The sequence below is a fragment of the Arvicola amphibius genome, chromosome 4, assembly GCF_903992535.2.
Source record: "Arvicola amphibius chromosome 4, mArvAmp1.2, whole genome shotgun sequence".
Classification (NCBI taxonomy): domain Eukaryota; kingdom Metazoa; phylum Chordata; class Mammalia; order Rodentia; family Cricetidae; genus Arvicola; species Arvicola amphibius.
The window spans coordinates 91,940,054-91,964,097 of NC_052050.1; the positions used below are offsets into that span (position 1 = coordinate 91,940,054).

Consider the following 24,044-nt stretch of genomic DNA (forward strand, 5'->3'; position numbering starts at 1 on the left):
TATTTCACCTAAAGAAGGCCTTGCGGCTTGAAGGCCTTGCGGCTCATGCTAAAGTCTAGAGGTCTTGAATTACCCAATAGTAATGTTGTCAAGCCCTATGACACTATTGTTACCCTGGCCCCCTGGGTCTCCAGCTCCAACCTTTTCTCCTGGACTACCTGGGTGGGCCGGGTGGAGAAGATAGCCGTAGAAAGAAAAAACATTTTGGTATTGCGCCACCCCTGAGGTTCTATCCCACCATCACCGCCAGTAGAATGTCCTTCCACCCAGATACAATACCTCCCCCGCCCCAGGGACCCACAGAGGGAAAGAGGACAGTGCAGGGCCCGGGAAGAGATAAGAGAAAACACAAAAGACAGAGAGGAATGGACTAAATTCGACAGTGAGTGCAGTAGCCAAACCAAAGTGCACACTGTGGAGGTTAAGACAGAAGCAAAAGTCAATCCTCCCGGTTCTTGCTCCCCAAAGGATCCTGGGCCCCTGCATTATGCGCCTGGAACAGGGGAGGGAGCAAGCCCTATGTGGGACCTGGACTTCTATGACCTGCCTTCGACGGAGGGACGGGGAGTGGGAGAGGAGACCTATGAAGAGGCTTATCTGTTAAGGGGTACTCACGAGGGGGCTTAAATCTTTGACCGTGTCGCTCGTCCCCCAAGCTTATCCAGTTAACCTGGCTCCAGGAGCTGGTAGGCCCCTAGAATGGTACCCATGGGAGGCTAAAGATCTCAAAGAGCTCCATAAAGCAATAACCGAGGATGGCCCAAACTCTGCTTGGGCCCAGACCCTACTGCAGGACATTGCCTACCATCCATGTGCCCCTAAGGACTGGCTGGACGTGGCTAAGGTCGTCCTCACCAGGTCTCAGTTCATCAAACGGTGTGTCTTCTTTAAAGAAAAATGCAAGGTACGGGCGGAGGCCAACCGGCAAGCCCAGCCCACGATACCCATCACTTATGCTATGCTGGCTGGGATGGGGAGGGATACTCCACTGGGCTGCAGCAGGCAGCCATACCTGCCCATATCGTGATCAGGTGAGACAGGACAGACTTAATGCATGGTACAAACTGGATGAAGGACCCACCCAGTTCCCCATAGCTGGAGTGAAACCTGGTGGGTCCTTGCCAGACATCATAGACCGGGTCCAGCAGAGCGTCCACCGTAAATTGCTGGCAGGAGACCTCCGGAACCAATTTGTGAAGCGGTTAGTTTGGGAGGTACGGACACAGACAACCGCATGGCTTGTGCAGGACTGAGGGAAGGCTCCCCAAACAGATGGGTAGTGGCCTCTCAGGATGTGGGTACACACAGTATCAATCTCAATCACTGGCCATGGCCCTACAAGCCCAGACATCAGCGATGACTGAGGCCATCACCCAGGCATTAGCCTTCGGGGAGAGGGACCTGATTCAAATGTGGGCATGAGGGGCATGAGAATATCCACAACACTTCTCCCCTCAGTCGGTTGGGGAATCGAAGCCACCCCCACCCCCTGCCCTAGATGCTGAAAGGGGGATCATCGAAAAAAGAACTGCCGGTCCAAATTTGACCTAGAGGGAGGAACCCCTTCCAAAGGGAGGACAAGAGCGCCCAGTACCAGGGTGACCCAGGCTAACTGGACTGTCCCCCTGGTGGAGGGACTCCATCCTGAAATGAGTGTCTTCATAGGTGAAAAAAGGTTTCACTGTCTAATTGACACAGGGCAGATAGAACAGTGCTCTGAGAGGAGGAGGTACCTCCTGATTGGGAGCTTGCGTCTGGACCCCCAGTATTGGGGGTTGGACTCTCAATCCAAGGAAAAAGACTAATGTATTTTATTTGTGTGTCTCTTTGTTGTGTCTGTGTGTATGCTACATGTGTGTGGGTGCCTGCGCAAGTCAGATTAGGTTGTCAAGTCCCTGGGATCTGGATTACAGGTGGCTGTTGTAACAGGCCCTCAGACCTTAGTTCAAAGGACTCTGTGACATACTATGTAGGTCATAAAAGTTAGTATGTAGACATTTAACACCTACCAAAATGAAAACAAATTCATCAGTGCCCATGGATCTAGAAAACCCCCTAAATGTATTAGCCTTCTTTTGGCTTCTGTAGTTCTGCTTCTGGTTAACTTTTCCTGTTAAGTGAAGTACGTCAACTCAGGCCATGTGTGTGTGTGCGCGCGCACAACGTGTGTGTGTGTGTGTGTGTGTGTGTGTGTGTGTGCATGCACTTAAAAGGTCACCTAGAGAAAGGTTCAGTGCTACATCAGGATCCTGAACACCCAGTGTAGTTGCCAGGAAGCTAATAAAGACTTTTTATTGGCTTAAATCCATGTCTGAGCAGTCTTCTCTTGTGGATACCCCACAACACTATGAACCATTCAATATGGGTGCTAGGAACCAAATGGGTCCCCTGGGAGAGTGGAGTAGGAAGTCCAGGAAGTCCTTCTGTTTATGTGTTGCTTTCATTGGCTAATGAATAAAGAAACTGCCTTGGCCTGGTTGATAGGGCAGAACTTAGGAAGGCTGGGAAGACAGAACTGAATGCTGGGAGGAAGAAAGGCAGAGTAGGGGAGAGACACCATGGAGCCGCCAGAGACAGACATGGCGAATCTTTCCTGGTAAGCCACTGCCATGTGGCGATATACAGGTTAATGGAAATGGGTTGAACTAGGATGTAGGAGTTGGCCAGTGGGGTATTGGAACTGGTGGGTCAAGCAGTGATTTTAATGAATACAGTTTCTGTGTGGTTATTTCGGGGCTAAGCTAGCCATGACGTACAAGCAGGCCGTCCTCCAACAGGAGAGCAGCAAGTACTCTTAAACGATGAGCCACCTCTCTAGCCCTTGGCTTTGTTTTCTGAGATGGAATCTCAGGTAGCCCAGGTGGCTTTGAACTCTTGACCCTTTTGTCTCTGTCTTCCAAGCACTGAGATCCCAAGTATATGCCACCACACTTGGCTCTGAGAGTGTCTTGTTATAATCGAGTGAGCCTGGCTCATTCCTGTTTCTTGTTTCTTCTTTGGCCCTGTGAACTCTTCTGCGTGTGCTGTTTGCCAGGTAAGCCTCGAGATGACTGAACTACAATGTAACTGATATTTCATGAGAAACCCTGGTCCAGAACCATTCAGTTAGACCATGACCAGAGTCCTGAGCTGCAAGCTCTATGTGAGGTCAACGTTGGCTACCCAAAGCTCTAAGTAGTAGAGAATAACTGGTTACTAGCAGCAGACAGCTAATAGAAGAGGTTGTGGGAGGAGCCATTGTGTTTACTGTGTACCAGAAGCTGCTGGCTTTAATGGAATAGTGAGATAGCTTCCCCCTTTCTCCCTTCCTTCTCCCCCTTTCTCTGTGTGTATGTGTGCACATAAGGTGCATGTATGCTATCCATGCGTATGCATGGGTACACCAGAGATCAACTTTGAATGTCTTCCTCAGTTGCTTTCTATCTTTTGGGGGTGGATTGGAGAGGGAGACAGGGTCTTCCTGTGTAGCTCTGTCTGGCCTGTAACTCCCTATGTAGACCAGACCAGGCTGACTTTGAACTCAGTGTTCCACATACCTTGGTTCCCAAGTGTCAGAATTAAAGGTGTGTACCAAGTGATTAGGCGGAAGCCTCATCCCAGTCCCTGGCATCCATATACCCAAAGAGTCTGAAATGTTTGGGTGGAGGCTTTACCTCAGCCCTTGGCATCCATCTACCCAAAGAGTCTGGAATGTTCAGGTGCAAGTCCCCTCCCCTGGGAGTTGCCTCAGTCCAGACTCCACCCCCAAGAAAGCCTGCCAAACGATGACCCCTCCCCAGAGATGCTCAAGACCACTCCCACAGGGTATTTAAACTGTCCTCCAAAGAACAAACACATGGTTTTCCGGTCTTCCTTCCCCGGCTCCTCTCTGGGGAGCTAGAAAGCCATCCGGGAGCATTTGTATCTATTAAACCTGGGCTTTTCCTAATTTGGTTTGATTTGATCTAATTTGGATTGTTAAATTGGCAGAGGGGCTTATCGGGATAAAGAAGCTTTTCACCAACATCTAATGTTTTGAGACATGGAACCTGGAACTTACTGACCAGCATAACCTGCCTAGATGACGAGTTCCAAGGATCTTCCTGTCACTGAGCCGTCTTTTATATAGTTGCTGGGGACATGAACTCAGTTCCTCATTCTTGTATGACATACACTTTACTGACTGAGCCATCTCCTTTTAACAGCGCAGTCTTGGTGCTATTAAAGGCTACCCTGTGGTTTTACTGTGCTGTTTTGCAGAACTTTCTGCTGCCAGAGGCTTACTTAGGAGACAAGGAGTGCAGGTGAGCCAAATTTTGGCTTTATTTGTTAATAAATAAACTACTCCCAAAATGATCCAATTATTCTAGTGTGTTATGCTATTTTTTTCAAAAGACATTTTTATTTCTGTGTACCTCCCCACACACATGCGCACACATGCACACATACACACACATCACCACTATATTCTTACAGATGCCTTTAGAGGCCAGAAGAAAGCATTAGATCCCCTGGAGCTGAGGACACAGGCCATTCTGAGCTGTCCGCTATAGGTGCTGGTAACAGAACTTGGGTTTTCTGCAAGAGCAGCATAAACTGCTAACCACTGCACCATTTCCCTTGTCCTATGTCTTGTGACTGTGACTGTCAGTAAATAAATAATTTTATTCTACATAATGATAGCAGAGAGGATAATGGCAAGGTATCCTTTAGAAGAGAGAAAGCCATGAGAACAAGTCAGTATCATGGCCTCTGCCTCCAGGTTTTGTCTTTGAGTTCCTCTCCTGGCTCCCTTTGATGAAGAACAGTTATCTGGAAGTGTAAGTAATACACCCTATCCTCCCCAACTTGCTTTTGGTCCTGCTGCTATTGCTTGTGCTGTCCTGAGAATTTCGTCCACAAGAGGGAGATGGAAAACCTTCTTCTGTCAGAGGCCGTGAAAATGTATAGCATATGACAATTGACAATTCAGATGTCAAATCACCAGAGGGGTTACTCTGATGGAAGCTAATCCTGTCTAGAAAAGGCTTGCAGGAATGATTCTGGAAACTGCTGTTCACTTTTGCTAAAGCAGCTTGGTGTCTCCCCAATACCTGCATTGTGGTGTGTAATCTCATGTGATGGTATATGTAATCTCACAATTATATCTCAATCTTATGGGCACATATATTTGTGGGTGGTCAGGAAGATGACTTTCCATTTATCTATATAATTTTGGTGCATAGAATATATGCTGGGACATGCTTCATAACTAGATCTATTTGTCCCACGAGGACTGTAGACACTTAAATTTCTGTTTTGTTCTTTTGCTCAGACTAACTGCACACAATTATCTCACTTTTACCTCAGAACAAGTTCAAACTAGACTAAAGACTTTTTTGTAAATAGATCATAAATTTAAAACTTTTTGTTTTAATGACAGTGTTTTTTGCTTTACAGAAGCTTCTCAGTTTCAGGAGGTCCTATTTATACATTGTTGCTCTTGTTGTCTGTGCTACTGGGGTTATGCGTAGGAAGTGGTCTCCTGTGCTCATGTGCTGCAGTCTACTTCCCACTTTCTCTTCTATCAGGTTCAGTGTGGTTGGATTTATATTGAGGTCTCTAATCCATTTGAACTCGAGTTTTGTGCATGGTGATAGATATGGATCTATTTTCATTATTCTACAGGTTGACATCCAGTTATGTCAGCACCATTTGTTGAAGTTGCTTTCTTTCTTCCATTGTATAATTTTGGCTTCTTTGTCGAAAATCAAGTTTTTATATGTTTGTGGGTTAATATCCTGGTCTTCTATTTGATTCCATTGGTCAGCGTCTCTGCTTTTATGCCAATACCAAGCTGTTTTCATTATTGTAGCGCTGTAATAGAGTTTGAAATCAGGGATGGTAATGCCTCTGGAAGTACCTTTATTGTATAGGATTGTTTTGGCTATCTTGGGTTTTTTGTTTTTCCATATAAAGTTGATTATTGTTTTCTCAAGGTCTATGAAGAATTTTGTTGGGATTTTGATGGGAATTGCATTAAATTTGGTACAATAGCCATTTTTTTTTTCAATACAGGGTTTCCCTGTAGTTTCTAGAGCCTGTCCTGGAACTAGCTCTTGTAGATCAGGCTGGCCTCGAACTCAGAGATCCGCCTGCCTCTGCCTCCCGAGTGCTGGGATTAAAGGCGTGCGCCACCACCACCGGGTGCTACAATAGCCATTTTTATTATGTTGATCCTACCCATCCAAGAGCATGGGAAATCCTTCCATTTTCTGGTGTCCTCTTCAATTTCTTTCTTCAAAGCCTTAAAGTTCTTGTCAAATAGGTTTTTCACTTCCTTGGTTAGTGTCATCCAAAGATACTTTATGCTATTTGTGGCTATTATGAAAGGTGAAGTTTCTCTGATTTCCCTCTCTGCTTCTTTATCCTTTATGTATAGGAGGGCTACTGATTTTTTTGAGTTGATCTTATATCCTGCCACATCACTGAAGGTATTTATCAGCTGTAGGAGTTCTTTGGTAGAGTTTTTGGGGTCACTGATGTACACTATCATATCATATGCAAATAATGAAAGTTTGACTTCTTCCTTTCCAATTTGAATCCCCTTGACCTCCTTATGTTGTCTTATTGCTATTGCTAGAACTTCAAGTACTATGTTGAAGAGATATGGAGAGAGTGAACAGCCTTGTCTTTTTTCTTGATTTTAGTGGAATGGCTTTGAGTTTTTCTCCATTTAATTTGATGTTAGCTGTTGGCTTGCTATATATTGCTTTTATTATATTTAGGTATGATCCTTGTATCCCTAATCTCTCTAATACCTTTATCATAAAGGGGTGTTGAATTTTTGTCAAATGCTGTTTCAGCATCTAATGAAATGGTCATATGTTTTTTTTCTTTCAGTTTATTTATATGATGGATTACATTGATGGATTTTCGTATGTTGAACCAGCCCTGCATCTCTGGATGGGAGAAGATCTTCACCAACCCCACATCAGACAAAGGTCTGATCTCCAAAATATATAAAGAACTCAAGAAACTAGACATTAAAATTCTAAATAACCCAATTTAAAAAATAGGGTACTGAACTGAACAGAGAATTCTCAACAGAAGAAATTCAAATAGCCAAAAGATACTTAAGGTCATGTTCAGCTTCCTTAGCAATCAGGGAAATGCAAATCAAAACAACTTTGAGATACCATCTTACACCTATCAGAATGGCTAAAATAAAAAACACCAATGATAGCCTATGCTGGAGAGAATGTGGAGTAAGGGGAACACTCATCCATTGCTGGTAGGAATGCAAACTTGAGCAACAACTTTGGAAATCAATGTGGTGGTTTCTCAGGAAATTGGGATTCAACCTACCCCAGGATCCAGCAATACCACTCTTGAGAATATACCTAAGAGATGCTCAATCATACTACAAAAACATTTGTTCAACTATGTTCATAGCAGCATTATTTGTAATAGCCAGAACCTGGAAACAACCTAGATGCCCCTCAATGGAAGAATGGATAAAGAAAGTGTGGAACATATACACATTAGAGTACTACTCAGCAGTAAAAAAAGATGACATCTTGAATTTTGCATGCAAATGGATGGAAATAGAAAACCCTACCCGAGTGAGGTAACCCAGACCCAAAAAGATGAATATGGTATGTACTCACTCATTAGTGGACTCTAGCCATAAACAAAGGACATTGAGCCTATAGTTCATAAGCCTAGAGAAGCCAAATAATAAGGTGAACCCAAAGAAAAACATATATAGATCCTCCTGGAAATTGGAAGCAGACAAGATAGCCAGGCAAAAGTTGAGAGCATAGGGGTGGGGATTGGGGTGTGTGGGGGGAAGGGGAGAGGGGGAGAGAGAAGGGATAAGGGAAGGATTGGGGAGAGCTTGGGGGAGTGGGAGGGTTGAGATGGAGGAAGAGTAGATATAGAAGCAGGGAAGAAGATATCTTCATTAAGGGAACAGTTTTAGGGTTGGCAAGAGACTTGGCTCTAGAGGGGATAACAGGTGTCCATGGGGATGTACCCTGCTAGGTCCTTGGACAACAGAGGAGGGGGAGCCTGAACTGGCCTTGTCCAATAGTCACACTGATGAATATCTCCACATATGAATATTACCATAGAACTTTCGTTCAGCAATGAATGGAGATAGAGACAGAGACCCACAGCAGAGCACTGGACTGAGCTGCCAAGGTCCAGTTGAAGAGCAGAAGGGAGAAGATGAGCAAGAAACTCAGGACCGTGAGGGGTGTGTCCACCCACTGAGACAGTGTTCCTGACCTAATGGGAGTTCACCAAATCCAGCTGGACTGGGACTGAATAAGCATGTGATTAAACCGCACTCTCTGAATGTGGCTGACAATGGGGACTGACTGAGAAGCCATTGATAATGGCATTGGGACTTGTTTCTACTGCATGTACTGGCTTTTTGGGATCCTAGTCTATTTGGATGCACACCTTCCTAGGCCTGGATGGAGTGGGGAGGGCCTTGGACTTCCCACAGGGCAGGGTACCCTGCCATCTCTTAAGACTGAAGGGGGAGGGAGGAGGTTAAGTGGGGGATTAGAGGAGCATGGGAGGAGGGGAGGAAGTGGAAATTTTTGAATGGAAATATATATATAATAAATTTAAAACTTTATAGCTATGCACAAGGTCAGAGTCACAGGTGTCCAGCCAAGGTTACAACACAAAGCACCCTAAGAAAAGCATGCCAAGTCTTCACTTGCCAGTCTGCTGACAATAGATCTATTCCTCAAAATTTGTCCCTGGGCACTGTGCCTCCCCCATCTGGACAGTCTTACTCCTGAAACCTTGAAACCCTTGTGTTGCCATGGTAAATGGCTCAACTACTTATCAGTTACCCTAGGAATGTGCTTTTGACACATAATTTTTAACTCATAATTCTTTTTATTGTTTCAAGGCTCCTTGATGGAGGAGGATCATCTGTCTATGTGTTACTCTCATTGGTTAAGTAATAAAGAAAACTGCTTGGCCTGATAGGTCAGAACATAAGTAGGTGGGGAAGACAGAACAGAATTCTGGGAGGAAGAAGGCAGTGAGGTAATTGCCATGATTCTTCGGCCCAAGACGGATGTAGGCTAAGATCCTTCCCAGTAAGTTACTACCTCGTGGTGCTACACAGATTATTAGAAATGGGTTAATCAAGATGTGAGAGTTAGCCAGTAAGAAGTTAGAGCTAATGGGCTAAACAGTGTTTAAAAGAATACAGTTTCCATGTAATTATTTCGGGTGTAAAGCTAGCCAGGTGGCGGGATGCAGCCCGCTGCTCCTTCTACAGCTCCTGTAAGAAGAGTTCCTAGGTGAGAGGAGAAGAGAAGAAGGTAGGAAAAATTAGAATTAGGACAAGAGAACTAGAACAGAAACAGAAGATTAAAGAGTCTGATTTGGAAAAGTACTTGTGAGAGCGTTTGCTCATTTGCCCTCAGATAACCAGAGAGAAAAATCCTTTTTACTTGCTGTAGTTTCTGATCTGAGCCCTGAAGAGAGTCTTGAGGCTGGACCTCAAAGGCCCCTGTTATGCTCCACCTGCAGCTCCCACCTGGCTGTGGTCTGCCTCTTCTATGGCATCATCATCGCCATGTATTTCAACCCCTCCTCCTCTCGCTCAGCTGGGAGGAACAAGGCAGCTGCCATGATATACATGGTGGTGACCCCCATGCTGAACCCTTTCATCTACAGCCTGAGGAACAAGGACATGGAAGGGGCTTTAGGGAAAGTGCTTACCTTGATCATTCTTTGTTTGATGTGAAAAAGCTAATAAAACCATAATGGGAACTGATACTCAAAAATCCCTTTTGGCTTTGGGGGGTCTCCTTGTTTTGTTTTTCTGAAGAAAGGTGGCTATTGTTTCCTGCAGGGAAGCAGGCAGACTGACTGCAGATCAGCACCTCTGCTCCTGTTCCTTTAGATCAATCTCTCGACTCATCTCCAGCTCTACTGGACCTCTAGGGTGACCTCTCTTCATTCTATGCCTCCATCCAAGGAGACTAAATCAGCAGATCCTGGTGGAGCACTCTGCGTTTCCCCTCCTATGAATCCTTTCAGACCCCTAGCTCATCCCCCTTCTAAGTGTCAGCTCCCAATTTCCAGAAAAAAAAAAACACCTTTTCTTGGAATCCCTAGTGACTACACCTATTAGTTCCACAGAAAATTTCCTACCAGGCAACAGACAGCCACCACACTCTCCTGAAATCCAGAGAGGAAACAGAAACCAGAGAACAAAACATCCACCCAACAAAAACAAAGCCATATATCTATCAGCACCTAATCTGATACCATAATAATCTCAGATGTCTGCATGCCAACATAACACCATTAAAACAGTCAGGAAAGTACATCTCCACTGGAGCACAGAAACCCTACTGCAGCAGTCCCAGACTATTCTAACACAGCTGAAACACAAGAAAAGGACCTTAAAACAGACTTTATGAAAATGATAGAGGTCCTTAAAGGGGAAATGAATAAATCCTTTAAAGAAATCCAGAAAAACAGAAACAGTGGAAAGAGATGAATAAAACTGTTCAAGATCTGAAAATACAAATAGAACCAATAAAGAAAGCTCAAACTGAGGGAATTCTGTAAAGAAAATGTTAATAATTGAAATAGGAGCTACAGAGGCAAGCTTCACCAATAAAATACAAGAGATGGAAGAGGGACTTCAAGCTGTTGAAGACACGATAGAATGTATGGATACACCAGTCAAAGAAAATGTCAAATCTAAAAAACTCTTAACACAAAACATCCAGGAAATCTGGGACACTATAAAAAGATCAATCTAAGAATAACAGGGATAGAGGAAGAAGGAGAAACCCAGGTGAAAGGCCCAGGAAATATTTTCAACAAAATCACAGAAGAAAACTTTCTTAAACCTAAAGAAGGAGATGCCTTTGAAGGTACAAGAGGCACACAGAACACCAGATAGACTGGGCCAGAGGAAAGTCCCCTTTTATATAATAATCAAAACACTAGACATGCAGAGCCAAGAAAGGATATTAAAAGCTGCAAGGGAAAAAGAGTCAGTAACACATAAAGGCAGACCTGTCAGAATCACACCTGACTGTTGTTTTTCCATTGGCACAGAATCTGCCCTTTAATCTAATGCAGTTGCAGCCAGAAATTTGGCTCCGCAGTTACTGGGCTGCTTCCCTGGCAGTGGCCTGGGGGGAATTCTGTTCCCGAAGGTACCACCTGTGTTACTGCTGCCAAATGCAGCCTTTAATTAAGTTTCTGTTGTTCTATTTATCAATAAGACTTGGGAGTCAAAGGCTGGGGTGAAAACCTGTTAGCTCAGAGAAGCTAAGTAGCAACTAGCTGACTTCTCTTTGCCAGTGTCTCCAAAAAAAAAAAAAAAAAAAAAAAAAACTACCCTGCTTTGCCAAAGCAAAAAAAAAAAAAAAAAAAAAAAAAAAAAGATCACGCCAAAAAGTTCCTCTGTACTACTTCCTGTGTATCTCTCTACCATCTTTTTTTCCTCCAGGGTAATTTTTTTTATTATTCTTTGAGATTTTATGCATGCGTACAATGTATTTTTTCTCCTTTTTTTCTTTTTTTAAGTATTCTCTTTTATTTATTTATTTATTTATTTTTTATTATTAAAAATTTCCGCCTCCTCCCCACGTCCCATTTCCCTCCCTCTCTCCTCACTTCCCTCCCCCTCCCTCTCCAGTCCAAAGAGCAGTCAGGGTTCCCTGCCCTGTGGGAAGTCCAAGGTCCTCCCCTCTCCATCCAGGTCTAGGAAGGTGCGCATCTAAACAGACTAGGCTCCCTCAAAGCCAGTACATGCAGTAGGATCAAAACCCAGTGCCATTGTCCTTGGCTTCTCAGCAGCCCTCATTGTCCACCATGTTCAGAGAGTCCGGTTTTATCCTGTGCTTTTTCAGTCCCAGTCCAGCTGGCCTTGGTGAGCTCCCATTAGATCAGCCCCGTCTCAGGGTGGGAGCACCCCTGCAATCCTGATTTCCTTGCTCATGTTCTCCCTCCTTCACCTCCTCATTTGGGCCTTGGGAGCTCAGTCCAGCGCTCCAATGTGGGTCTCTGTCTCTATCTCCATCCATCGCCAGATGAAGCTTCTATGGTGATATGCAAGATATTCTTCAGTATGGCTATAGCAAAGGGCCATTTTAGGCTCCCTCTCCTCAGCTGCCCAAGGAACTAGCTGGGGCCATCTCCACGGATACCTGGGAACCCCTCTAGAGTGAAGTCTCTTGCTAACCTTAAAATGGCTCCCTTAATTAAGATATCTTCTTCCCTGCTCCCCTATCCACCCTTCCTCCATCCTAACCATCCCATTCCTCTAAGGTCTCCCCATCCTCCCCTCCTCACTTTTCTCTCCCCATCTCCCCATCTCCCCTTATCTCTACCCCACCCCCACCCCCAAGATCCCAATTTTTGCCTGGCAACTAGTCTACTTCCAATATCCAAGAGGATAACTATATGTTTTTCTTTGGGTTCACCTTCTTATTTATCTTCTCTAGGATCACGAATTATAGGCTCACTGACCTTTATTTATGTCTAGAATCCACTTATGAGTTAGTACATACCATATTCATCTTTTTGGGTCTGGGTTACCTCACTCAGAATAGTGTTTTCTATTTCCACCCATTTGCATGCAAAATTCATGATGTCATTGTTTTTTACCGCTGAGTAGTACTCTAATGTGTATATATTCCACACTTTCTTCATCCATTCTTCCACTGAAGGGCATCTAGGTTGTTTCCAGGTTCTGGCTATTACAAATAATGCTGCGATGAACATAGTTGAACAAATGTTTTTGTAGTATGATAGGGCATCTCTTGGGTATATTCCCAAGAGTGGTATTGCTGGATCCTGGGGTAGGTTGATCCCGATTTTCCTGAGAAACCGTCACACTGATTTCTAAAGTTGTTGCCCAAGTTTGCATTCCCACCAGCAATGGATGAGTGTTCCCCTTACTCCACATTCTCTCCAGCATAGGCTATCATTGGTGTTTTTGATTTTAGCCATTCTGATAGGTGTAAGATGGTATCTCAAAGTTGTTTTAATTTGCATTTCCCTGATAGCTAAGGAGGTTGAGCATGACCTTAAGTATCTTTTGGCATTTGAATTTCTTCTGTTGAGAATTCTCTGTTCAGTTCAGTGCCCCATTTTGTAATTGGGTTAATTAGCATTTTAAAGTCTAGTTTCTTGAGTTCTTTATATATTTTGGAGATCAGACCTTTGTTGTGGGGTTGGTAAAGATCTCTCAGTCAGTAGGTAGCCTTTTTGTCTTAATAACAGTGTCCTTTGCTTTACAGAAGCTTCTCAGTTTCAGTAGGTTCCATTTATTCAATGTTGCCCTTAATACTGTGCTGCTGGGGTTATACGTAGGAAGTGATCTCCTGTGCCCATGTGTTGTACAGTACTTCCCACTTTCTCTTCTATCAGGTTCAGTGTGTTCAGATTGATATTGAGGTCTTTAATCCATTTGAACTTGAGTTTTGTGAATGGTGATAGACACGGATCTACTTTCATTCTTCTACAGGTTGACATCCAGTTATGCCAGCACCATTTGTTGAAGATGCTTTCTTTCTTCCATTGTATACTTTTAGCTCCCTTGTAGAAAATCAGGTGTTCATAGGTTTGTGGGTTAATATCTGGGTCTTCTATTCGATTCCATAGGTTGACTTCTCTGTTTTTATGCCAATACCAAGCTGTTTTCAATACTGCAGCTCTGTAATAGAGTTTGAAGTCAGGGGTGGTAATGCCTCCAGAAGATCTTTTATTGTGTCCCTCTACCATCTTACTGATACTTTCTGAATCTCTATGGTTACTTTCTGCCAACTAATTGCTAAGTCAGCCACCTGAACCAAGGTTGATTTTATTTAATTAATGCAAATGCAAACTCAGGGTTCAAAGTGTGATTAAATATCCCACAACCCCTGACTTCTCAGTGGAGATTCTAAAAATCAGAAGGGCCTAGAGAGATGTCTTGCAGATTCTAAGAGACCACAGATGCCAGCCCAGACTACTATACTCAGCAAAACTTCCAATCACCACAGATAGAGAAAATAAGACTTTCCATGATAAAGCCAATTCAAGCAATATTTATCTACAATTCTAGCCCTATACAAGGTGCTAGAAGGGAAACTCCAACCAAGGAAATTAAGTACAACCATGAAAACACAGGGAATAAACAATCTCAGACCAGCAAAACCAAAAGAAGGGAAACACACACATACACACTCAACACCACAACTCTCAACAAGAACACAATGGATGTGGAAACAGCATCCATCCTATTACATCCAAAAAATACACCTCACATTGAGGATAGACATTATCTCAGAGCAAAGGATTAGAAAAAGATAACAAGCAAATGGACATAGGAAGCAAGCTGGTGTAGCCATTTTAACATATAATATCTAACAAAATACACTTTAAACCAAAGCTAATCAGAAGAGATAGGGAAGGCCACTACTTACTCAGCAAAGAAAAAATTCCACACAGATGACATTTTAATTTTTACGCATATACCCCAAACACAAAGGCATCCAGGTTTATAAAAAGAACACTATTATAAAGGCTATTCTTGGTTGTTAATTTAACTCTATATGGAATGAACTACAACCCATGGAGGGCACGCTTGTGATCCAGATCTTGAGGCAGGAAGACAACATGTCTTTAATCCACACTTTGAGGCTGGAAGGCACACCTTTAATCTGAGCCGCACCTTCTGTTGGAAGCCTATATAAGGACAGTGGAAGAATGAAGGGTTTGTTCATTCCATAGTTTTGTGATTCTGAGATCCCAGACTAACACAACTACTACAGCGTGTATCACATATTGACCCTCACACAGTGATAGTGGAAGACTTCAATACCCCATGCTCACCAACGGTTCCAGGCAAAACTAAGCAGAGAAGTGCCAGAGGTAACAGTCATTATAAAACCAAGCAGATCCAACAGGCATTTACAGAACATTTCACCCAAACACAAAAGAATATACCTTCTTCTTGGCATTTCATGGAACTCTCTCCAAAACTGACAATGTACTTGAACACAAAGCAAGTCTCAAAAGATACAAGACAATTTAAGTAACTTCCAGCATCCTCTCAGACCACCATGGATTAAAGTTCTATATCAACAACAACAGAAAGCTGACAAACTCATGGAAACCGAATATCTCTCTACTGAATGAAAAATGGGTCAAGACTAAAACTAAGAAAGCAATGAAAGACTTTCTAGAATTGAATAAAAATGAATTCACAACATGCTCAGACTTATGGGATGCAGTCAAAGTGGTTCTAAGAGGTAAGTCCATAGCACTAAGTACCTACACACACAAATAACAGCAACCAACTAGAGAAATCTTACGACACACCTGAAAGCTCTGGACCAGTGGTTCTCCACCCCCCCTAATGCTAGGACCCTTTAATACAGTCCCTCATGCTGTGGTGACCCCCAGCCATCAAATTATTTTCTTTGCTGCTTCATTACTGTAATTTTGCTACTGTTATTAGTTGTAGTGTAAATATCTAATATACAGGATATCTGATATGTGACTCGTGTAGGCCCTGTGCAGGCCTCTCCAGTCTCTGTGAGATCATATGAGCTTTGTTTAGATGATTCAGAGGACCGTGTTCTCCTGGTGTCTTTCATCTCCTCTCCTGGCTCTTACACTCTTCCTTCAGGTTCCTTGAGCTCTGAGAGGAGGGATTTGCTGGAGACATCCCATTTAGAGTTGTATGTTCCAAGGTCTCTCTTTGGATAGTGTCTGGCTGTGGGTCTCTATATTTGTTCTCATTTGCTGCAGGAGGAAGCTTCTCTGATGATGGTTGAATCCTTATTCACTGATCTATGAGTATAGCAGACTATCATTAGGAGTCATTTTATTACTATTTTTTAAAGACCAGAAATATTTGGTTTTACCCTAGGTCTCTGGAATATCTAGTCTCTGGTTCTTGGTCACACAAGCAGTATTAAGTATATGCTCCATCTAGTAGAGGGGGCCTGAAGTCAATCAGACATTTGTTGGTTATTCCCACAAGCTTTGTGCCACAATTGCACTAGCATATTTTGCAGGCAGGAAAGCATTGTAGTCCAAAACTTTTGCAGCTGGGTTGGTGTTTATGTTTTTCTTTTGGTCCCCTACACAGTACCTTCCCATACCAAAGACATGAGAATGTAGGGATGAAGATCCTATGTAGACACAAAGTCAACCTCTCCATGTTCAATGAGTTGTTGAGGTGTTGTCTTGGGTCTTCCTGTTAGTTTGAGGAGAGCAACTTGTTGTCTTGGCAACAGCCTGGATTGTTTGGGGATTTCCATGGCCAACAACTCAAATGGATATAACCCAGTCCTGGTCTGGGAGCTTCATCTGCAAGCATTGTTGGGTATGAAACCTTCCGTCTGGTGGAGCTCCTATCTGCAGCCTTCTCCTTGCCTCCTCATTAAGGCCTCCCTGCAAAGGTCCTCAGTCCAGCTCAGTGGTCAAAAAGGGCACATTTGATTTTCAAATTCTCCCAAATCCTAACCACCTCCGCCACTGCACAAAGGACCCCGAATCTGGGACATCAAACTTTCTCTGCTCTGCTCCCCAAAGTCTCTCATTTCCAAGCTTTTCTACTTTTCACTCCTCAAAATCTTTGTCTTTATGATTTTTCTGCACTCTGCTCTTAAGAAATCTGCTAAAACTATTGTGTAAACACTTACCTCAGGATTTGTAAGTTCTTTGGATGCGATAAAGAATCTATAAAATTTGTAGCAAAGAGTTAGCTTAACACTTGTAGCAAAAATGATCAAACATAATTTTCTATTTATGAAAATAGATCTACTTACCGGATATGTAACAAATTGAACTCTTGTTTAGGAAAATAGGTGTTTTTAAACAGCAACCATGTGACTTGCCTCCACCTTGGCTGATGACCTCATTAGGATAGAAGCAACCATGTGTCTGGCAGTCATACTTACTAAGAGCATACACTGTAACTTCACCACCATCTTGAGTAAGATGGCCACATGGCATAAGCCAACATAGCAGTCATAAAACTTAGTCCTACCGAGTCCTCAGTTTATCACCGTATCTCCTTTTTAGACTAAGTAGACAACAGCCTGTCTCCATCATATTTTGGATTATTGTGAATTTTAAAAATTTATTTTATGTGCATTGTTCTTTTGCCTGCACGCACAGATTTGCAGACACTGGTGATCTGTTCTGTGTGGGAAGACAGCCCAAAGCACGTGTGCTCTTGGTGCATGGAGTCATGGCTGGTCACATTCCCTTCATCTTCCCCCTCCTTCCTTGTATTTTATACCAAATTCTTCAGGGGTCATCTTTAGTTCTAGTTCTGTCTATTCCAGTCTCGTCTTCCATCCTCCCATCTGGAAATGTGCCCTAAGTCCTGTGCAGCAAATGTCCAGAGAGGAAACAAAAGAGGAGCATTCACCAAACAGTGCTGTATTACCTCCGGTCTCTGCTGTGAGACAGAGTCTGGACCAACGGCAGACCTACAGGCTTAGGGCGCTGAGATGATGGAGTTCTCAGGGAATTTCCTCTGTGACGTCTCTCCACCCAGACTGCTTTATCCCTGAGTTCTGACACGGGAGTAAGATGTTACCTTTCCTCCTCTTTGTTGGTCCACAGAGACCAGGAGCTAGGCAGGACAATTACTGTCTGCCTGACTTTAATGAGACGCTCAGGAAGTCTAGCCCAGTGGGAAGGATGCTGCAGTAAATACTCGTCTGAGTCCCCCAAACCTCTTTACTGGTTAGGATGGTGATCACCCACGCCACCCGCTCAGAGCCCTCCTAGGAGTCTGATCCTTTCCATCCTTAGAATAAAGAGCACCATTGCCCAGCAGCTCCAAGGCGGTGAACATGGGTCAGTTACAGCACTGACTTGTCAGGTATTGTAACAGCAGTGCCGATGCCAACTTCTTTACTAAAAAATGATGCTCACTCCTGTGTGTTGAAGGACCAATAGCAACATTTGTGAGCTCATGAGGCCAAATTAGAGTTGAACACAATGGTAATTAGGTATTATTCGTTACATTTTTTGAAAGTACATTACACTTTGTGTGTGTGTGTGTGTGTGTGTGTGTGTGTGTTACACAGCATATGTGGAAGTCATAGGAAAACTTTGTCTGGGGAATTCTTTTTCACCTTCCACCATGTGGATCCTGGAGGCTTGGACTCAGGACTTCAGTTTACTTGTTAGAGACAAGTGCTTTTACATATTGAGATCTCTCTCTGGCCCTAGCTATTTTTCTTTTTCCCATGCTCTGCTAAGAACTGGGGAAAAAACAGGGAAAGTTAACAGGGATGTACATGATTTCAGGGAAGGGCCATCTGTACATTCATTAAGACAATTATGTATTATTGTGTGTGTTTGTGTGCATGTGTGTGTGTGTGTGTTACACATGCCACAATGCACATGTGGAGGTCAAGGGATGACTCCGTGGAGTTGGTTCTCTCCTTCCACCTTTAAAAGTGTTTCATGTTTGTTCAGTAAACACTTTAACCCCCTGAAAAACCTTGCATCCCATGCTTGTGTGTTCTATGTTATATTTAATAAAGCACAAGGGTGATTCTGGTGGGATTAGAACAATCTAGGACTGTGAGGTGGAAGTTGAGGGTATGAGCACTATGGGCAGATTCTGATTTATTTATTAAATGCATGTATATTTAAATTTATTTTTATTTTATGTCTGAATGTATTTTCCTGAATGTATGAATAGCAAATGATAGTGCCCATAGAGGCCAGAAGAGGGCCCAGGATCACGTGGAAAAGGGCTATACACAATTGCTGGCCACCCTATGGGTGCTGAGAACTGACTCTGGCTCCTCTGGAAGACCAGTCAGGCATTTTAATAATTCAAAGATCTCCAGTCCTAATGCAGGATTTTTATGTTTGTGTTTTTTTAAACATGACAAAGTCTGTAGTAAGATTTATTGCAACCAAACCCTTCAGCACCTACATTTCTGCCTCTTTTTTCTGTGGCCGGACTCAGACCATGAGAGGCAGCAACCAGTCGAGTGTCTCCGAGTTCCTCCTCCTGGGACTCTCCAGGGATCCCCAGCAGCAGCGGTTCCTCTTCCTGCTCTTCCTCACCATGTACCTGGCCACTGTGCTGGGGAACCTGCTCATCATCCTGGCCATCTGCACAGACTCCCGCCTGCACACCCCCATGTACTTCTTCCTCAGCAACCTGTCCTTCGTGGATGTCTGCTTCTCCTCCACCACTGTCCCCAAGGTGCTGGCCATGCACATACTCAGGAATCAGGCCATTTCCTTCTCTGGGTGTCTCACACAGCTGTATTTTCTTTGTGTGTTTGCTGTCATGGACAATTTCCTGCTGGCTGTGATGGCCTATGACCGGTATGTGGCCATCTGCCACCCTTTACACTATACAACAAAGATGACCCAGCAGCTCTGTGCTCTCCTTGTGGTTGGGTCATGGGTGGTAGCCAGTCTAAATGCTCTGTTTCACACCCTGCTCATGGCTCGGCTCTCATTCTGTGGGGACAACACCATCCCCCACTTTTTCTGTGAAGTGACTCCCCTCCTGAAACTGTCCTGCTCAGACACACACCTCAACGAGCTGATGCTCCTTTTTGTCGCCGGGCTGATAATGATAGCCCCATTTGCTTGTATCCTCGTCTCTTACATCCTTATTGCTTGTGCTATCCTGAGAGTCTCATCCCCAGGGGGAAGATGGAAAGCCTTCTCCACCTGCAGCTCCCACCTGGCTGTGGTCTGCCTGTTCTATGGCACCATCATATCCCTGTATTTCAACCCCTCCTCCTCTCGCTCAGCTGGGAGGGACATGGCAGCTGCCATGATGTACACGGTGGTGACCCCCATGCTGAACCCGTTCATCTACAGCCTGAGGAACAAGGACATGAAAGGGGCTTTAGGGAAAGTGCTTACCATGAGGTATTTATCTACTCAATAATGTTGAAAGTGACGAATATCACAGAGGGACCTGATGTCCAGAAATCCTTTGTGATTCTATCAAGAATCTGAAACTTCACTGGTCTTTTGTAAGAAAAGGGTGTATGGGAGCTTTAGAGACGACCCACATTTAAGAGCACTTGCAGAGGACCTGGATTTGATTTCCAGCATCCATAAGACAGCTCACAACTGTTCACAACTACAGTTCTCTGGATTTGGGCACCCTCTTCTGGCCTCTATGTGGCACCAGGCCTGCCATTGGTGCACAGGAATATATGCAGGCAAACCACCCATACACATAAAATTGTTTTGGAGAAAATAAACTATTTTGGAGAGCAAAACCCAGAATACAACTTCTTTAGAATGAATGAAAACAAAACTTGAACAAAGGTCTTTATTCCTTTGTCATTATAGAGCCTTGGAAACCCCCATGCACACACCTGTGCTTCTCTTCTGTCAGTGAGCACAGCTTTGGGGAGTGGGGAGGGGTCTCCATGGGACAACACTGGAACAGGACTAATGAAAAGCCTGAGCCTGTGTAGGGTGTGGTTGGAATTGGGAGCTGATTCCTGTTTGGGATGGGTTGTGCTTCCTGAACCACCTAGAACACTGGACTCTGATTGGACAAGCAGCAGCAGCCACAGGTGTCAGCCATTTTCAGGGCAGTGGATGTTGTTTTTGTTGGGAGTTGTGATCCTTGCTCTTCTGCTCAGATGTGGTCACAACACGGTCTTTTGTGTCTTGTGCTATCACTGTAGTAGAGGCGTTATTTGCCACTGCTCTTCTGTGTAATTCTCTGTGTCCCTTAGCAGGGTTCCTAGACCAATGGGAGTGTTCAGGCCACCTCTGGAGCAGCACAGCTGCCCATTCTCTCACACAGCAGAGGCCTCGCTCAGGTGAAGAACTGACCAGGTGCGCCGAGAGGGAAGGGTTCGCTTGGAGCGCCATGAAACCCTAATTCTGCAGCGTGTTGGTCTTCATGTGTGATTCTTGTCATCCAGGCTTATGTAGCATATAACATTAGGCAGGGAATAAGTCAACTCAATAAAAATGAACTGTGCCTTCTACAATTCCAGCGTCCAGACTTGTCAGTCAGCCCTGCCCTCTTCTCCTTCCTCTGCTCCGTTCATCAGCGTTTGCTGGTGTTCTCACAGAGTCTCTCTATGTAGGCCTGGCTGTCCTGGAACTTTCACTTACTTAAAAATTTATATTCTAGCTTTCAAAGTTCATCATATTGCAAAGCTTTTATAAAAAAAGTGTCTACTTTTTCATTTTTACAGATCTTTCATAATTGTATTTACTAATAGTTATTTTTCTCAGTTAAGTGCCAAAATTATATTATGCTTTGAAATTTATTTTGAAAATGAGACAAAAGCATAAAAAGTTGAGAAATAAGTCATGTTTGTTTGATTATACATAAAATCAAAGCACTCACGAGACTGAGGCAGGAGGATAGTGAGTTTCAGGTTATCTGGAGGCGGAATGAGTTCTAGGCCAGTCTCACCTACGATGTGAGACCCTGTGTAATAAGAACAAAAGCGAGCTCCGTCATTGGCCTGGCAGCAGCAGGACTTCAGACGACTGATGGGGGATTGCACAGACAGTGTGCTAATTTTACTTTCTGATATTCACTTAACACTCCAAAGGCCAGCTGACAATGATTGTCCTTTGGCTAAGTCCCATGTATGCATGTCCATGTGTTTGCGGTGTGTTTACTTTTCATTTATTAATTCATACCTGTATGGGTGTTTTGCCTGCGTGTACTTCTGTGTACCCTGTGCATGCCTGGGCCTGACAGAGGTCGATAATGGGTGTTGGATGGAGGAACAGCTGTTTTTGATCTGGTGTGTGCATGTGTGTATGTGTGTGTGTGCGCGTGTGTGTGTATGTGTGTATGTGTGTGTGCATGTGTGTGCATGTGTGTATGTGTGTGTGTGGGGGGGCTTGGTATCAATATATCCAAAGGGAAGATACAAAATTGATGAGGCAGGTAAGGAAGGATTCATTTGGAGCTACAGAAAAACATAATTCTACTCGTTTGAGCTAATGTTTTCATCTTGTAAACTTTGTGTAGCTGTTTAAAAGAGAACTTTTCTACATTCCCAATATCCATGCATGTCAGTCAACTGTATAATTTCTCCCATTCTGTCATATCTATGTGAATGGGCTCAGATATTTTTACTCAAATACTAGTCTGCATCTAAACTTTCAACTACTATTTTGTGAGAGGTTTTCTAAATTACTTCATGTCCCTATAATTTTATTTTTACAGATTTTATGTATTTCCACCCCTAGTAAGTCTCTTTGTTTTTTAAAACTTTCATTATGCTTTGAGATTATTTTGAAAATGACTAATAAGTCTGACATGTTATCACAGGACTGTACTGCCAACACCAGGAGGCTGAGGCAGGAGGATCACAAGTTCATGGCCAGCATGGGTTATATTATGGGTTCCAGGTCATCCAAGGCTACACTGTGAAATCCCTGTCTCATTAAACAAAACATGCTACAAGCCATAACATTATACAGTAATTTCTCAGCCATCTTTTTCATGAGCAATTTATCAGGATCTTTGATAAAGCTCAAACCATAATTCAAGGAATTTGGGGATTATTGCTTTGTGAATAAAATGGTTGTTTTTTGCTGTAGATTTTTGCTGTAGCTGACTCCCCTTCTGTTACATATTTGTGAATTAATTTCCACAGTTCAGAACTGTTTCCTATGTCTTTGGGGCTTACTGATAGCATTCCCCCAGCTACGTGTGAAAACAGTTTCCCACTGCTAGGCCTTGGTCTTCTCTCCTAGGTAAATGCGGAGATCTGCCTTCCTGCAATCAACAGGCATCTGGTCAGTGTTTAGGGTTAACACAAGAGCGTTCGATTTAAGATATCCACAGGTATCCAAGGACACAGAATTACTACTTGCCCAAAGCTGCTGATTCATAGCTGCTCAGATAGAAGAATAAGATGCCCTGGCTTTGCCTCATCTAAAAGACTCCTAACTCCTTATGCTCACCTTCACCTCAGTTTACTGATTATTTTATTTAAGGAAATTTACTGCTTATGCTTTACTCTCAAGGACAGCAGAGGAGATAATTAACCACAACCCAGAGAAAGACTTCCTTCCTGCTAGCACTACAGACACATAATACCCACGATCAGATTGGTTGATAACAGCAAATCCCAGAATTGATCATTTAGAGGCCCCAGTCTCCTTTTTGTTTCTACTGCTTAGAGCAATAAGTGCAAACTCCAGACCTAGGCCCATAGAAATTGCAGCATCTGGTGAATGTGCTAATCAGATCAGGAGCCATTGGTTCCCCACCCCCAAATGTTTACATAGGTTGCCTGGTTACGTGATATCATCTATGCATGCTGGGAGAAAAAAAAGTGGTTCACTGATTTAAAAAAACAATCCATGCCCTATTCATAATTTTACTAAAAATAAACCTTTTCGTTCACCTAAAAATGTAGTGTAGAACACTAGCCCTCCCCTCTAGAATCCCCTGATTTAATTCCTTTCTTAACTAGCTTTCTCCATTAAGGAGTGCATTAGACATACACTAGCCACTCCCACCTTTGAGCTGAGTGTGAGTGAGTGTGCACTGCATGTGCACACGCACGCGCATGTATGAAAACTCTTAACTGATTTTTATGGGGCAAAGAATTTCACCAGCCCTGGAACCTGCTGGAGCCGGGGGATTGCTGGTTATAAGGGTATATATTACTGAGGAACATTTGTAACAATGAAATAAGGAATAAGAATAAAGAAACAAGGATGGAAAGATCATGTTGTGAGCAATTTTTTAACTCTCAGATTTTAGGTCCCTTCGCTTACTGTGCTGTCTTTATTTGAATCCTGACGGGGATGCTGAAGAGCTGAACTCTTGAGCACCCTGTCAAAAACAAATGAAAATTAACCTGAAACATATGAAACTTGAAAAATTAACTTGAAAACTTATCTTTTACTTTCAGCACTTTAATACAACACCTGACTCTGTGATCATGCTGGTTGCAATCAGTTGAGACTTGTGTATATACAGATCATTTTAAAAACAAGTTTGAGAAGTTTTCAGCCATTATTTCTTCAAGTAGTTTTTCCTTTCCTTTCCCCTTTCTCTTTTCTTTTCCTCCCTCTCTCTCTCC

General features: G+C 43.4%; 1 protein-coding gene across 1 annotated transcript; it reads left to right on the forward strand.

The window, feature by feature from the left end:
• Positions 1-18,958: 18,958 nt before the first annotated feature.
• LOC119812488 (olfactory receptor 1361-like) lies at positions 18,959-19,900 on the forward strand. Its single transcript, XM_038327193.1, has one exon. It carries the CDS (start codon positions 18,959-18,961, stop codon positions 19,898-19,900), a length of 942 nt encoding a protein of 313 aa, XP_038183121.1.
• Positions 19,901-24,044: the final 4,144 nt, after the last annotated feature.

Coding starts and splice junctions, on each gene's coding strand:
- LOC119812488 (XM_038327193.1), top strand. CDS start 18,959: ATGAGAGGCAGCAACCAGTCGAGTGTCTCCGAGTTCCTCCTCCTGGGA.